Source organism: Neolamprologus multifasciatus, chromosome 18, assembly GCF_963576455.1.
Source record: "Neolamprologus multifasciatus chromosome 18, fNeoMul1.2, whole genome shotgun sequence".
Classification (NCBI taxonomy): domain Eukaryota; kingdom Metazoa; phylum Chordata; class Actinopteri; order Cichliformes; family Cichlidae; genus Neolamprologus; species Neolamprologus multifasciatus.
In genome coordinates, this window is record NC_140456.1 from 30,163,300 (window position 1) to 30,178,817 (window position 15,518).

Below are 15,518 nucleotides of genomic sequence, written 5' to 3' on the forward strand. Positions count from 1 at the left end.
TGTATCTATTTGAGCCTGTATGTATAATTTTGATCCTGTGTGGATCAGAGAAAATCCAATAAATTTAAACTTGTGCACCGGAATCTTTTTTTCTAAAAGTCAAGTAATGCTGTAACTGTAAGATCATCCGTATAACAGTTCAAAGAAGTCGTTAAAAGCCCCAAATGACTATGACATTCATGCTCATGAGTGGATGGAAACTTCTGACTGCAACTATACACGTTCTCCATGTCAGGCAGCTCACAGTAACAACATTGGATGCTAGAATAAAAATGAAAGCATATTAATTTACTAGTGATAAAACTTAAACCCAAGTCTCATTAAATCCCAATGTTGTAACTTAATCTCAGGTCATGTGTGTTACTTTTCCGCACATAAAACAAACAGCTGCCCAGGTTGGACTTTGAGCAAATCGGTAACATAAAAGCCAATATATTTATTTACATTGCAACTGGCTTGTTAACCTTCAATGGCAAGAAAACTTTAAGTCAGTGTAAACAGATGATCTTGTTTTTTTTCTACATTTTTGAAGATTACCCATCAACTTTGCAAAGTTCACACAAAGCATGGTCTTCGTGCTCATTCCTATTTATTGATCAAACAGCTCTTTTTAGTACATTTTTTCAAGTTGAGTCTTTCATGTTGGTTATCATTGATTTTTGACCTTTGAACTCTTTCTTAAATGGTGCCCTGTGTTTGTTTGTCATGGAGACATTCACCTTTGCACACTCTAAAGCTTGGCTCGCATAGGTAGTTAACTATGATTGAGCAGCTGAAAAACTGCATGTTTAGTGTGTTCACCAGCTTTTTATAGTGTAATGTGGAGTTAACATCTGATATTTAACACCACACACAAAGTACAACAGAGGTGGGTAGTAATGTTTTCAGTTTTACAGAGTAAGAGTGGGCTCAGTAAAAACCTTTGGATAATAGTCTTACATGCAGCACCAAGGGTAGATTTCATTCTCAAGGAAAGTCTGCACTAAATCTCCCTCATCGTAACTAAATCTAAATTATCCAAATATTATTTTGACATTTTTTTTCAAAACCACATGATCTTCACATAGTGCTACAGCATAGATGAGTCAGTGCTATAGCCTAGAAGTCGAATTACCAAAAATGTGCAGGGAATCGAGGAACCATGAATATCATGTTTCATATTGGTCCACTCAATAGTTATAACCACCTAATCAATAACTGCTTGTTCAGTCAACAAGGTAACCAGAATTTTGTGGTAGTACATTAAATTAATAAAGAGTGTGATTTTACTCAAATTTACTTGCATTCAAATAAAGTCCTTTGTTTAGTCTCTCTCTCTCTCTCCCCCTCTCCTTCTGTCTCTGTCTCTCTGTTTGATTTGGGGGAAGTGCTTAGTCAACCTCAAAGGCTTTAAAAACAACAGGGGTTTACTGTCTGCATGTGTGGGTCGCAGAACAGAGACAGAGAAAAGGTAAGATCATCTTTTTGGACTTAAAGTGTTTGTTTTTAAGGCTTTAAGTCTTTTGTTCTGAAGGTCAAACATATTAACTATTGTAGGGGTGTATTTTGTGGAATTCCAACTAATGCAGTTTTACCACAGAGATCTGTTCCTGTCTTGTACACTTTAATACTTGTTATGCATCTAAACATTTAAATTAGGAGAGGAAAAGAAATGGCGACTCAAAAAGGCTTTAATTATCTAACAAAAGTGATCCAGATCACGTTGAAACAGAGAGACAGTACACTCTGAGTCTGTCTCTGTCTGTCTTTGCTTTGATGCTTGCGTGCTCTCCATGTGCCCCAAAATACCTCTGTGTGCCCGCTGTTTACCCCGGCTCTTTTTGCACATTATCTTCGCATGTAAAGACAGACACAATGATGTTTTGCTCTTTTAATTATTTTTGGATCAGACTGAGCGCTGCTGATTGAACCCCAGACTGCCTAGTCTGCATGTGCTATCTCCTTTTCCCTGACTTTGTGCCACAAAGCCTTGGAAAAGATTTTTCCTCTTCACCTCTTCACATTAGGTGCAAAACATTTGTTGTTTTTGTTTTTTCAATTATTGCACAATGTCTTTCTTGTCAGGTAGATACAGTCCAGCCTGCCAGGGAGAGACAATGGGCTCTCTCTTGACGCTGTGGCTGTTCGCAGCATTGCCAGGCCTGCTGTGGGCCTCACACAGCACTCTGATTGTGGAGGGGGACAATGATGCCTCCAGGATCTGCAAACCTGCCCCCCAGTGGGACATTAAGGGATATGCACCCATGCAAGACCTGTTGGGAAACGTGGCTGTGGTGGCGCTGCTGAAGGCTGCCTGACAGTTCTGCCTCAGGCAGGCATCCAAGTAAGAAAGTTGTAATAGTTGAAACTCCTATTTTTAAGTTTTATTTTGAAGAGTAAACCCATTAACCAGTTGTATGTATTTTTTTATTGGCTTCTTAATAATACAATTTTCTCTATAGTCTTGTTATTTTCTGAAACACTATTTCCCGATAGTCCTCAAATTTGTATTTTAGTTTTTAAAAAGTCATTTTAAATAGACTACTAGATAGCATGTTGTTAAAGGAAAAACAGAAAATGAATCCACACCATCTTTATACAGACCTTAAATCTCTCATATGTTTACAGAAATTGCTGGGATACAACATTACAGTATACTAATATTAACAATATAAGAAGAATTATGTATTATTAGACTATATAATCCGATAATCCGACTATATATAAAGCTGATTTTTTTGTCTTATTTTGAAGAGTAAAATTAAGAAAAATGTAAAACAAACATGATCTATGTACAAAAGGTGTTCTTGTGGAGAGACAGTTGCTCAGAATTCCTCTTATAAGCCTCTAAACATGATTCTGCTGCAATTAGTGTAGTAAAGATTTATCATCCTTTTATTTTTTTCTCTTAAAACTTGAAGACAGACCAGCCCTCCTTGTTCCTTGAGTCGAGGCTTTGACGTCCTGTGATTCTAGAAAAACCTTTTCCAACTGTCCAGATTAACAGCGATGTGAGATTATACCCAGCTCTCTATCTTCTCTTCCATCTGTTCATTCATCGTAGAATTGGAGGCCTGCGTGATAGGCTGAATCGCAGCAACATGACTGAGGTGTCTTTCATAATAGTAAATGAGCGTGACGCTCATTCCAGAGCAATGTATTGGGAGCTGAAGAGAAATGCTCCCACCGGGGTCCCAGTGTTTCAGCAGCAACCTCTTCAAAATGACGTCTGGGAGGCTCTGGACGGAGACAAAGATGACTTCCTGGTTTATGACAGGTGAGATGAACCTGCCCTTCATGACATTTACCCCATATTTTTGATTTTATTTAGGGCAAAACACTTTAAATTAGGGATGCACCGATACCGATACCGGTATCGGGTATCGGGGCCGATACTGTAAAATGTGTATGTACTCATACTCGTAAAAGTTAACCGATACCATGAACCGATACCAACTTATTTCATTAATCAGAGGGTGGCTTGTCATTTCTGTTGTAGTTTTTTAGATTGGCCACTAGGGAGCCAATTATTATTTTATTTATTATTTATTTAATAATAATTATTTTGTTTGTTTGGTTACAATATGGACACTGCAATAATTTAACAGAAGTGCTTATTTTTCACTTGAAATTTTTTTGTGGTCATTTTTATTAAGATTTTATTTCTTATCGACAGGGAATATAATAAAACCTGTCTTCCAATTAATTGTATTTGTGTGTGTGTGTGTGTGTGTGTGTGTGTGTGTGTGTGTGTGTGTGTGTGTGTGTGTGGTAGAAGTATCGTTTTTTTGTACTCTGTATCGGCAAGTACTCAGATCCAAGTATCGGTATCGTATCGGTTTGAAAAAATTGGTATCGTTGCATCCCTACTTTAAATGTTTGAACTTTGCTTTAAATCATGCATGTGAACGGTTACATAGATAGCAGGGTGTAACTTAAAACAGGGTAATGTAGATAATGGTATGATGTGTACATCAAGGAATAGAGGAGAGAACATGTATAAAACTCCATGCAGATGGAACAAGTTGTTCTTCCTTTAGTTCCACACACATGTCATATTTGTATGCATCATGTGGCCATTATGAATTTGCGTTTCAATTCTCCCTCTCTTTCTGCTTTCTCTCTTTCTCTCTTTCTCCAGGTGTGGTCTCCTCACCTTTCATATAGTGATGCCTTACAGTTTTCTGCATCACCCATTCGTAGAGGCTGCAATCAGAGCTACTTATCAGAAAAATATCTGTAACTGCACGGTGAGTGATCAGTGGCAAAATGTGTGCGAAATGAATGAAGTCCAATGTTATAGTTCACAGAACTAATCAACAGACCTGGGCGTACCCTGTCATTTATTCTATGACATCTGGGATGAATGGATGCATGGAAGGATGGATGGATGAATGAATGGAAGGATGGATGGATGGAAAGATGGGTAGATGGTTGGATGAATGGATGGAAGGATGACTGGATGGATGAATGAATTCATGGAACGATAGATAGATGTATGAATGAAAGTATGGATGGATGAATGAAAGGATGGATGGATGGTTTAATGGATGGATGGATGGATGGATGATGGATGCATGGATGGATGGATGGATGGATGAACTGAAGGATGAATGGATGGATGAATGAATTCATGGAACGATAGATAGATGTATGAATGAAAGTATGGATGGATGGATGAATGAAAGGATGGATGGATGGTTTAATGGATGGATGGATGGATGCATGCATGGATGGATGAACTGAAGGATGAATGGATGGATGGTTGGACGGATGGATGGATCGTTGAATGAATGGATGAATGAATGGAAGGATAGATAGATGGATGAATGGATGGATAGATGGATGACTGGATAAGTGAATGGAAGGTTAGATGGGTGGATGACTAGATGGATGGATGAATGGGTGGAAGGATTGATGGATGACTAGTTTGGTGGATGAATGGATGCCTGAATGGTTGGATGAATGGATGGATGGATAAACTACTCAATATTTTTATGTTCTGTAATGTTTCCTTTTCATAGTGAGGGACTGACAAGGAATTGTTGGCCAGCTTCACATTAACTTGACTGGGATTTATTTGTACATTGGCCTCTTGTAGTTAGTTGAGTTGTCTTGAGTTGGCCCTCAGTTTGGGTTCTCATCAGCCACAGGAATAAATGTTGGGAATAAAACTGGTTTGATTGAAAAAAAAAAACCCAGAAAAAAGTAGTAATTGGGTTTTAAGAACAGCAGAACATTTCACAGAAATGAGGCTGACTAAAAACAAGGTAGAGATTATTAATCAGAAACATTAGCTAATGTTAATGATAACTAATAGCAAGTTGATAACATTTTACTACATCAGTGTTGTGCCATTACTTCAATGTGCTGCCCCCAAGTGGCCGAAATAAATGTGTCAATTGTGAGTGTGATGCAGCTTTAACTCAAGAATAATGAATATGGTGTGTGTGACTGTGTATTCCTCTTTTCCAGCATAATTCTACTTCATCTGTCGGTGGTAACAACATCAGACAGAATGGCACAGCTCAGCTTGTTGACGAAGGTTCAGAAGTGGCAGACACAGCTTCTGGAGGGACTCACCACCACGACCATCATCATGATTACCCCCGCTCTCATCAACACCACCACGGTCAACATTCCAGTCACCAGAATCAGTCGCTACATCAGCAGGATCAGGGTGATTCTACTTCTCATCACCACCACCATTCCGCCCATCAGCAGCACCAACATGGTCATTAATCTGGCAGCAACACTGATAACTAACATTTGTAATTTGCTTTAGTGTAGTTTGATTAGAATCAGAATGTTTTTTGTGCATTTTTATTTTATTGTATTGTCTAATTATAAGCAGTGATTATACTGTGGTTTGTCTCCTGGCATTTCCACACTCCACATCTCTGTGTGGATAAAGTAACCATTCTCCACCATCTCCTCACATTAATGAAGTCCGCAGTGTAAAAGCTGCTTGCAGAAAACTGTGGATGGATGTGTGTGGTGAGATGGGATGGATCAAGAGTTACTGTCACCCACACAGAGCCAGGGGAGGGTGTGCAATGCTGCTGAGCAAACCTCTGTCAGATCACTGTTTAAAGGGGATATGACTACCATTAATAGCATGTTTCATGATGAATATTTGTAGTGATTTGTGTGTGCTAATTGTTCTTTGCTGCAACTTTTCATTTAAGGAATACAGGAGGTTATTTAAAACTGAGTATACTAATCATATGTAATCATTAGACACTGTGTTGCATGTAGAAGACATTCAGAGTATTCGCTTCTGTTTGACCCACCTTATCCACTACAGGCTTAGCCCACACTGTTATTCACTGCATGTTTGCTGTGTGACTCACGTTTCTTCTTATGAATTCAGAGTGTGGAAAGAAACTATAAATTGTTTTGTTTAAATAAGCAGATATAGAGACCAAGTGATTTTTATTAAAAATTAACATTAAAATTGACTCTTCTGTGTTACGTCTATGGTATGTGTCCTTTTTAACTTTAGTAATAACAAAGTAGCAAGGCAGTGTTAAATGGATTCAATTTAATTAATTAATTAATTAATTAATTAAATTAATTTAATTTAATTAATTTAGTTTAACTTCTTCTTTTCCCTTAAACCAATGGTCTGTTGCTAGTTATGTAGACACCGAGTGATTTATTATTTTATCTATTAAGTGAAAATTCAAGCTGTATATTGAATTTATTCAACATTTTGTATCATATGATTTTGAATTTTCTTCAGTCACACTTGCAGTAGCATTTTCAGATAGGATTTAGCTGGCAGTTACACACCGTAGTACTGTATTTTAAACCGCACACACACACTGATTGACTCAGTCTTGCTTAGGACTTGACTGAGCCGCATGCTCTGACAGGACAGAGCTGAAGAGAGAAATCACAGCTATAGACCATCACAATGAAGGTAAAGTGAATGTTATTTTGAATGTGAATGTTATTTTCAGCTGTGTTTATTGTAGATTCTCCTCACATTGTTGGAGGCTGCCGTGGTTAAAAGCTGTTATCTTAATGATAACTGCTGCATAAATGAAGATGCATAGGCTCATGCTGTTATTTTGAAATACTGTATATTTCTGGTCTTGAAAGCATCTTCTTGTAACTTTCCCTTCAGTACTACTCTACATGTTAAACCTTAGCACATTGAAGTTCTGTTCAGCTCTGTTAGGGATTGTTTTCCGTAAATCCTTACGAGGACACAGGTAAGGCTTAACTGCTTAGAGTAGCTTTGGCCACACAGCCTGCTGCTTCTAAATAGTGCTTTAACTTACATTAAGTAGCAGAGTGCATTTTATATAAACAGACTGTTAACCTCTTAAGCCCCAAGCCTACCTGATCTCCTGCTTTTTGCCCCCGTATCAGGGGGCGTTGGGGCTTAAGAGGTTAAAGAACAAATTTATCTCCTCACTGCTGCATATTATTGGTTATTGATGAATAGACTGTATATAAAAGATGTAATTAGCCACTGATTTCGGGGCTCTGCTTTTGGAAGACCTTACCGTTTTATCCTGTGCCCCATTGCATTTTTTGAAACCAGGTGTTGGACATGAGAGTGCCATGCTAAAGTCATCTGCTTGGCTAACAAGCTGCATCCATCAGCAGTATAGGTGCAACACAAAGACATCAAAACTGGAGCACCAACTTGCTGTAGCCACATTATTTAGCTTAGAATTTCAGTAAAAATACTATTAAAGGCACCAACACCACATACATGCTCAAATTCAATACCAGTATAGTTGCCAGGCTGGATACCTGTTATTTTAATGAGTGACATTTTAACATGGCAGTCTACTGGGACTGATACTCTTTGGAAGCCATTAGAAGAACTGCACTTTCGGACTCTTCGGCATTGGCTTCATTGATGGTGGATGAAGCATGTGTTAGCCTGGAAAAAGTAGGGTTGTTAATTTATTTCCATTCTTTGATCCCATGGCAAAGTCCAGTAGGAGGTTTATACAGAGGTTTATATATACAGATTTCCCCCTTCTTGTATTTTTTTTTCTTTTTTATATATATAATAGTGCAACTAATAAATCAACTCTTCTGAGACATAGCAGTTCAGAGCAGTAGTGATCTAGTTTATCTGTAAAAACACTAAGTTCTACTTGTTCTAAGTTCTACCCAAGCCTGAGGCAAACATGGGGCAACACCACAAGATGAGTCTGATGGTGAAGTAAAGAGAAACACACCTGCTGTGCACACAACTTTTATCTTCAGACACTAGATGGCAGCACTGTAAAACTTTAATCACACGAGGACACACGTCACCCTGTCGTCCACATCAGTCAGCCACTCATCAAGAGGATTATTAGTTATCATCCATTATCAAAAGAGATACGTTTGGATTAGTGCACATAATCCTTAAATTGTAATCCAGATTATCTCCTGGTAGTTTAATCAATTTTGCAGCGAGGTGTTGTTTGTTGCAAAGTACTTTTGAGAAGAGTACTATTTATGAGCGTGCAAAGTGCTGGGAACAGTTAGTTGTACTGATATAAAAAAAAGTTTATATGAGTACATTTTATGGTTTGTACCAAAAAACCTGCAAATGACTTTATGTGTAGTCATCATCTTATGATGAGGGTTTTGAAACCCGACCTCGTCCAGTCCAATAAAACAAAATGAAACTTTAATGCAGTGACAAATCATGTTTGGCCTTACCTTTGCAGAATGAACACAATATTAGAAAAATCAATAATGTAGAACGTATAAATGCCATATAAGCAAGTGTGATCTTTATACCAAAAAAGGTGTTTGATGTTTTCTGTTTTTTTGTGAGAGACTTATATTATTTCATTTTAAAACGTTTGTGTTTGCTTCAGCTTTGCAAGTTTCTCTTGTTTTTTTCTGTTTCAGGATTTTCAAGCGCTCACTGTGTGGCAGAAAGTCCAGTTATTTTACAATGGGATTTTGGAAAAAGGAGGCATGTAAATTAATTTACCCATTTTTTTTCTCAGAGATTAGCAGTTTATTTTTTTCTAAAGGTCTTTCTGCTTTTCTCTCACCTTCTTGTCATTTAGACAAAAGGACAGACAACTGGCTTCTGGTCTATTCTCCTGTGCCAATTAGCTGTGTCTTCCTGTGTTACTTGATCATTATATGGGTGGGGCCAAAGCTAATGGCAAGGAGGCAGCCAGTCAACCTCAGACCTGTCTTGATAGTTTACAACTTTGCCATGGTCTGCCTGTCTGCCTACATGTTCTATGAGGTAAATACCATACTGCTTGAAGGAACTATCGGAAAAGACAACGGGGAGCGGGAATTCAGAGCAGCTAAAAGGAAGTCAGTATAGGATAATACAACAACTTCCAATGACACTAAAACCACCTGCTTAATATTGTGTAGATGTTAGTCATGGGACCAAAAGAGCTCTGATGTTTTGGGGGATGGACACAGAACCACTGGGGGTGTCCTTCAATCCCTGCTGTATCTCTCTTCAGAACCTTCCACTCTTCTGAGATCATCACTGTAACTCATTTCACTTCCCAGTGGTTTCAGTTTGTAGCTGGTGGATTCTAGTACTTGCATGTCAACTCTCTTAAAACAGTTATTGGCATATAAAACACACAGACCAAATAGATCATAAAAAAAAAAATAAACCATCCAAATGGCTGTCAAAGTTTGTGAATCTGTAAAATCCTAATGTGAGCTATAAAATAGTTTAATATAGGTAATTTTGGACAGAAACACCGCCTAAAGCAATCCACATCTGTCGGAGTGTAAACAGACATTTTACTATCGGCTCTGTTTGGGAGTCTGTGCTGCGCATCAGTGGCTACATTTTCACCGTGTACAGTATGATTTAAGGATCAAATGGTCCCGCATGGTTCATGTGTCCTATTCCTTCACGGAATATTTGGTAAAGGATTTTTAACTATTTAATGAAACGTCATTTTGCTAAATGAAAGAAAAAACAAGCAGAGATGAGAGCATCTTTTCTCTTTACAGTTTACAGCCTCTTCCTGGTTGGCAGGATACAGTCTGCTGTGCCAGCCAGTGGACTACAGTGACAGCCCATTGGCCATGAGGGTAAATGTTTTTCACTAAATTAATTTTGACATGTACACTACTGTGAAAAAACTGTCGAGCCATTTCTTTGGATTTTGTTTCTGAGCAGCCAGACTGTTTTGCAGAGCAATAGCTCTCCAGGCTTTCTAAAGTTTATCTTTGGACATTGGCTGCTTTTTCACTTATTTTCAGTCCAGTCCTTGTACCTGACCATTTTCAAAAGAAAGTTTTTTTGTTTTTTTAACCCACTTAACGCCAACTGATGAGACAATGTTTTGTCTACACATAATAGACAATTTAGCAAAGAGCCAATTTTAAATTGGATCCTTTGTTACTGACATCATGTCATAATAGAAGAGGTGGCAGGCCTAAAAAGCTGTCTACATCAGATAAACAGTATTTGACAGTCCTGTCTTTGAGAAGTAGGAAACATTATAAGAAAGTATCCTAAGAGAGTTGAATTGTTTCGATTTATGTTTGCATATTTCAGTAAATCTCTGCAATTCCAATTTTCACAGAAAACTGTAAAGAATGCTCATGGCTCAATATTTTTTACAGAACTGTGTATATATATATATATATTTTAAATTGTTTGAACTGCAGTGCACGAAGGTTAATAATGTGCTTTTTATAATTTTGGACAGATGGCCAGAGTGTGCTGGTGGTTCTACTTCTCCAAAGTTATAGAGCTCTGTGACACTGTGAGTTTCAAGCAAGCTTATACGAGCATGTGTTTTCATGGCTGCAAGACGCTTCTGCCTAACTGACTTTGTGTGATTCTGTGATTCAGATATTTTTTATCCTAAGGAAGAAGAACAGTCAACTGACCTTCCTCCATGTCTACCATCACGCCACAATGATCTTCAACTGGTGGGCTGGGGTTAAATATGTGGCTGGTGGACAGTGTGAGTACAACCCACTAGTCCAGTTTTACAAAATATTGTGATTAAAGAGTCTTTGAGCAGCAAACAGAAATATTCAAGAAGATAATATATGGTTCTCATTCAGAGTATCTGTCTACAGCTTTCCTGATAGGTCTGATTAACTCCCTCGTCCATATAGTGATGTACATGTATTACGGCCTGGCAGCTGTGGGACCAAGCATGACCAAATACTTGTGGTGGAAACGTTACCTCACCACCCTACAGCTGGTCAGTATGCATCTCATTCACATTCATTTTACAGGGATCATCCTCTAACTTAAAAACGATCTCCTTTTAATTTTTAGCTCCCTTTTATGTTTTTGCATAGTTCATTATGGTTCATTAAGCTGTCAGTCTGTATTTCTATCTGTAACATAAAGGCAGTCACCTTCCTGATTCTGCTATGTGTACTTTAGGAGCTTGTACAATAACAACAACTACTAAGCCATCAAAGGTGATAATCCTGAAAAAGCCAGAACTGTCTTTTTGGGGAAAAAGTATAAAAAGTGGTGGATGTGTGTCAGTTAGAAATATTTTCTTTGTTCTCTCACACTTAAATAAGACCAAAAAGTCCTTATTCTGATAGGCTTAGTCATCACCAACGACGACTTAGATCTCAGAGGCTTAATAATTTGGTTTTGATGAGCTTAACGTGTAGGCTTCCTGATTGGTTTGTCATTGTTCTGACTGACTGCTGGCAAAACGAGACAGATTAGCAGCACTGATGCTCCTCAGCTAACTACTGGACCATCTGTTTTCTACTTATAGTCTAATGAAAAGACAATGCATCCTGTATTTTTTTCTTTCCCTTATGGCTTCAGCTTATATAGGTCAGTATAGTGCCTGACTGCCATTCTGTGACAATAATTGCACTGACCTTCAAAACGACCCCCAAGCCATCATTAACACTTGTCTTTACAATTTAGTTAACTGAAGCTGAGGTAGTTCACTCGTGACTAGCTTTATGAATCCAATGGACACCTTCACATGGTGACTTATTTTCTTTTTTTAATGAGTACTTTTGCCCGTGTTACTCTCTGCTGACAACCCTACTCTGGTTTTTTAAAAGAAAAAGAAAAAAAACAGTCATATTGCATAGTATCTAAATGATATGTATATGGTTACACAAGAAATATCAACATTACTGAGAAACGACCAAAAAAATCACCACATACTGCAAGATAACTAATCTTTACTATTTTTGTTTCCATGTGAGCGTCACTGGGTGTAAGATTAATAATGACATCATCAATATTACATATAATTTCATTCCTTTTTACGAGTAACTAAAGAATAACTTTGGAGTCATTTCCATAGACTGTATGTAAAAGATGGGCTTAAGTAAGCATTCTTTTTAATGGCCAGCAGAGGGCAAACTTCTCTGGTTTCTGTAAAGGTCAATGGGAAAATAACTCTTGCTTGTCTTCTCTGGGACAGTTTATGGTTTTAACCACTGATTTCCAGTCACACTGAAGACAACTCAATTTTAACTCAGTTTTTTTTAATATAAAATATAATATTATATATAAAATTGTAACTTATGGTCCAGTGAGAGAGTAAGCTTGCCCGTGTGTCTGGCATGTCACTACCCTATAAGCATGTAGTGCCCCTCTGTTTCACTCCTTTCTTGTTGTTTGAAAACAGCCAGGTAAAAAAGCCCCTTCAAGACAACCATTCACTAATTCATTATTCATTATTCACTAATAACTTGGTAACATCAACATGGCTTTGTCCATTTTCTATATACAAGACTGTGGATGTTTCTCCAACCACTCTACACCCAATATACAGAGAACTTGCTGAAAGTGTTCAAGCCTATATAGCTCATATAGCAAGTATGAAAATTGCCTAACTGTTATCCCCTACTGCTTTCATCTCTTACATGACCATCCTCTTGTAATTTTCTTGTCCTCAGTGCCCTGAAAGTCTACCATCATGCTATTGTTTCTCTTTACAGCTCCAGTTTTTCATAGTGACTATCCATACCAGCTACAATCTGTTTGCTGACTGTGACTTCCCTGACTCTATGAACATCACTGTTTTGGCATATTCTCTCAGCCTCATCATTCTCTTCAGTAACTTCTACTACAGAAGCTACCTCGTCGAAAAGAACAAGAAAACTTAACTCAAACTCAAAACTGTTATGAGAGAGGAAAAAAAGGAAATAAAAAGAAACAAAAATCCATCTCTGTTTGCTATCCTGATCATTTAATTTTAGCGACTGTGTGGATGGTAATTCTTATTATGTATGAAAAACGGGATATAAACTTACAATATAATGTAACACCAGACAGGTGAAGCATGTTTACCCCCATAAAGAGATGTTTGTTTCACAACAGTGCTGGTTACATTCATGTGCAGTGAATAGTCCTATTTTTTCATCTAGCAAGATCCCAAACACACTCAATACATGTTAACTGTGTTTCCTCCCCCAGCTGCTATTAGAAAAATACTTTTAATCTCCATTGGAGGTTTTAAAACCTACTGGATGGCAGTCAGATGTAGGTTGATGTTGGCCATACAGAATGGCACTCCGTGCTCTCTATATATTTATTCTACTTGTGTTTGCCTCCAAAGTTCCCAGCACATAATCCCCTCTTACCGATGGGGAGACACCACACCCACCACCTACTTATCCACCCCATCTGTCATGATGTAAAAATATAACTGGGCAGACAAGTGAGACAGTTCCATTCTCCAACCTTTGCAGACAGTAATGAAAGGACCATTAAAGGAAGAAATAGATTAGCCAAATATGCAATACCTTATAATAAATTCTCAGACTACCATATCAGTTTTGACTCTCCTATGTTTAAACTCAATAAGAGATGACAATGAACATGAAAAAGTTGCTAAATCAACATTACAAAGGCAACATCTTAGCCTGTTATTAGTGATATAGAATCTCACATTTTTATGTGTTTTTCAAAGGAATATAACAGAAAGGAAGCAGAAGGGGAACAATTGCTTGCTACAAAGGAGAGTTTTAAAATGCAAAGCTGATCCCCGATCGATATTAAAAATTAGAAATTATTATAGCCACAAAATTGCATTAGGCAGCAATTGATCACAGGCTTTTTAAAAATGATCTAGCCGCAGCTCGAAACACTTTAATGAAAGAACAAATGATGGTTTTAGTTGCATCATCCTTTCTCCACAGGCCTCTGTTATCAGCTTTACATTTTCACATTTTCACAATTAAACGCCTATTTATGTCCAAGTATGGTGCAGTTTTAGTACATATACTATATGTACTAAATATATCCTGATGATGATGGTATCATCATCAGGAATGATACCATCTGATGATGGTATCATTCCTACAAAAACTACGAAAAACTAAGGTGGTGATGCAGACTGTTGATCATAGACTCTTAACTGTACACCAGCAGCATGAATTCAAACTTTTCACTTGGACCACTGAAACGTTGCTGCAGCATTATGGTAAGTGCTGCAGATAACCCCTTGATCCTTCAAAGAACAACAGGCTTTTCCATCTGATTAAACATGCACACACACATTTCTAGAAGGATGGGGAGAGGCGGCTCCTTGGCGAGGTCCTGCACCTGTTACATTAATTGTGACTGCATGATTAGATTGCCAAAAGTATTAGTGTAAAGTGCATTAATGTGGAGCATTTTGCTGAACTTCTTATGGTGTATTACGGTTCCTCTGAGAGGCTAAACGGACTGCAACTTAAGAAAACAGCAGGAATAAGAAAAACTCTGCCAAAGCACACAACGGAAATAGGAAAAATGACAACGGAAATAGGAAAAAACAGATTCCTAAGAGCACAAGGGAAGTGTTTCTGGGGAGACAATAACCCAACGGACCAGTTGCAGGAACCAAAATATGCTAAGAATTGCACTGGGAGACACTTAAAAGAAGTGGAGGATCTATCGGTTTTGTGAGGAAAGAAAAGATGAGAGGTAAGTGTGTTAGCCTAACTATTAGCCTAAAAATCCATCATCAGTATTATATGAATCATGATAAAACACACCTAGGTCGTGTCCAAATTCATGGGCTGCATCCTCCTGAGGACCTGGCCTTCGCGGTCTACGCGGGGTCCTCAGAAGGTCGGGTAGGCCAGATAAACGGCTGTGAAATTGGACAGTCTAGCCTTCAGATTTGCGTCACCGCTGTCTCGGTGGGGTTCCTATTTAATCTAATAATCTAATAACTTTAATCTCAGCCAAACAGATTTACTCACGAACAAATAAAACACTGAAAAAAGCCAAACAATAACATTTTTAGGTTATCTAAGTGACTTATATATTACGTTTAACCTGAGTAGCAAAAGACCGCAGTGATCTGAAAATGATGTGCCGGGAGTTGTGCCGGTCTCAGCGGCTCCAGTGACCCTCGAGTTCCTGGGTAGCTATCGAGCTGGTGGATTCCTATTTCCGTTGTTGTGTTGTGTTTAGTGTGCTTTTGCAGCATTTTGCTTATTGCTGGTGTTTTCTTAAGTTGCAGTCCATATGGCCTCTCAGGGCCACTGTATATTTCACTGGAACTGTCAAAATCCTGTGCTTATGTTCAAAGCAGAGCCCAATAAGTCAAGTTCAAATGTCAATAAGTTTACATGAAACT

General features: G+C 38.1%; 2 protein-coding genes across 3 annotated transcripts; both read left to right on the plus strand.

Moving 5' to 3' along the window:
* The first annotated feature begins 1,325 nt into the window (after positions 1–1,325).
* On the plus strand, positions 1,326–6,453 carry selenop2 (selenoprotein P2). 2 transcript variants are annotated; one of them, XM_085141072.1, is made up of 5 exons: positions 1,326–1,450; positions 2,065–2,323; positions 3,044–3,256; positions 4,121–4,229; positions 5,455–6,453. In XM_085141072.1, the coding sequence occupies exons 2-5, from the start codon at positions 2,097–2,099 to the stop codon at positions 5,719–5,721; spliced, it is 816 nt and encodes a 271-aa protein (XP_084997198.1). In that variant the 5' UTR covers positions 1,326–1,450; positions 2,065–2,096; the 3' UTR covers positions 5,722–6,453. The 2 variants fall into 2 exon arrangements, with proteins under 2 accessions (XP_084997198.1, XP_084997199.1); XM_085141073.1 differs by having other exon boundaries at positions 1,353–1,450; positions 2,069–2,323.
* Positions 6,454–6,534: 81 nt separating this feature from the next.
* On the plus strand, positions 6,535–14,170 carry elovl8a (ELOVL fatty acid elongase 8a). Its single transcript, XM_085141074.1, has 8 exons — positions 6,535–6,904; positions 8,854–8,920; positions 9,018–9,205; positions 9,946–10,026; positions 10,650–10,706; positions 10,796–10,910; positions 11,029–11,156; positions 12,886–14,170. The coding sequence occupies exons 1-8, from the start codon at positions 6,899–6,901 to the stop codon at positions 13,051–13,053; spliced, it is 810 nt and encodes a 269-aa protein (XP_084997200.1). The 5' UTR covers positions 6,535–6,898; the 3' UTR covers positions 13,054–14,170.
* Positions 14,171–15,518: the final 1,348 nt, after the last annotated feature.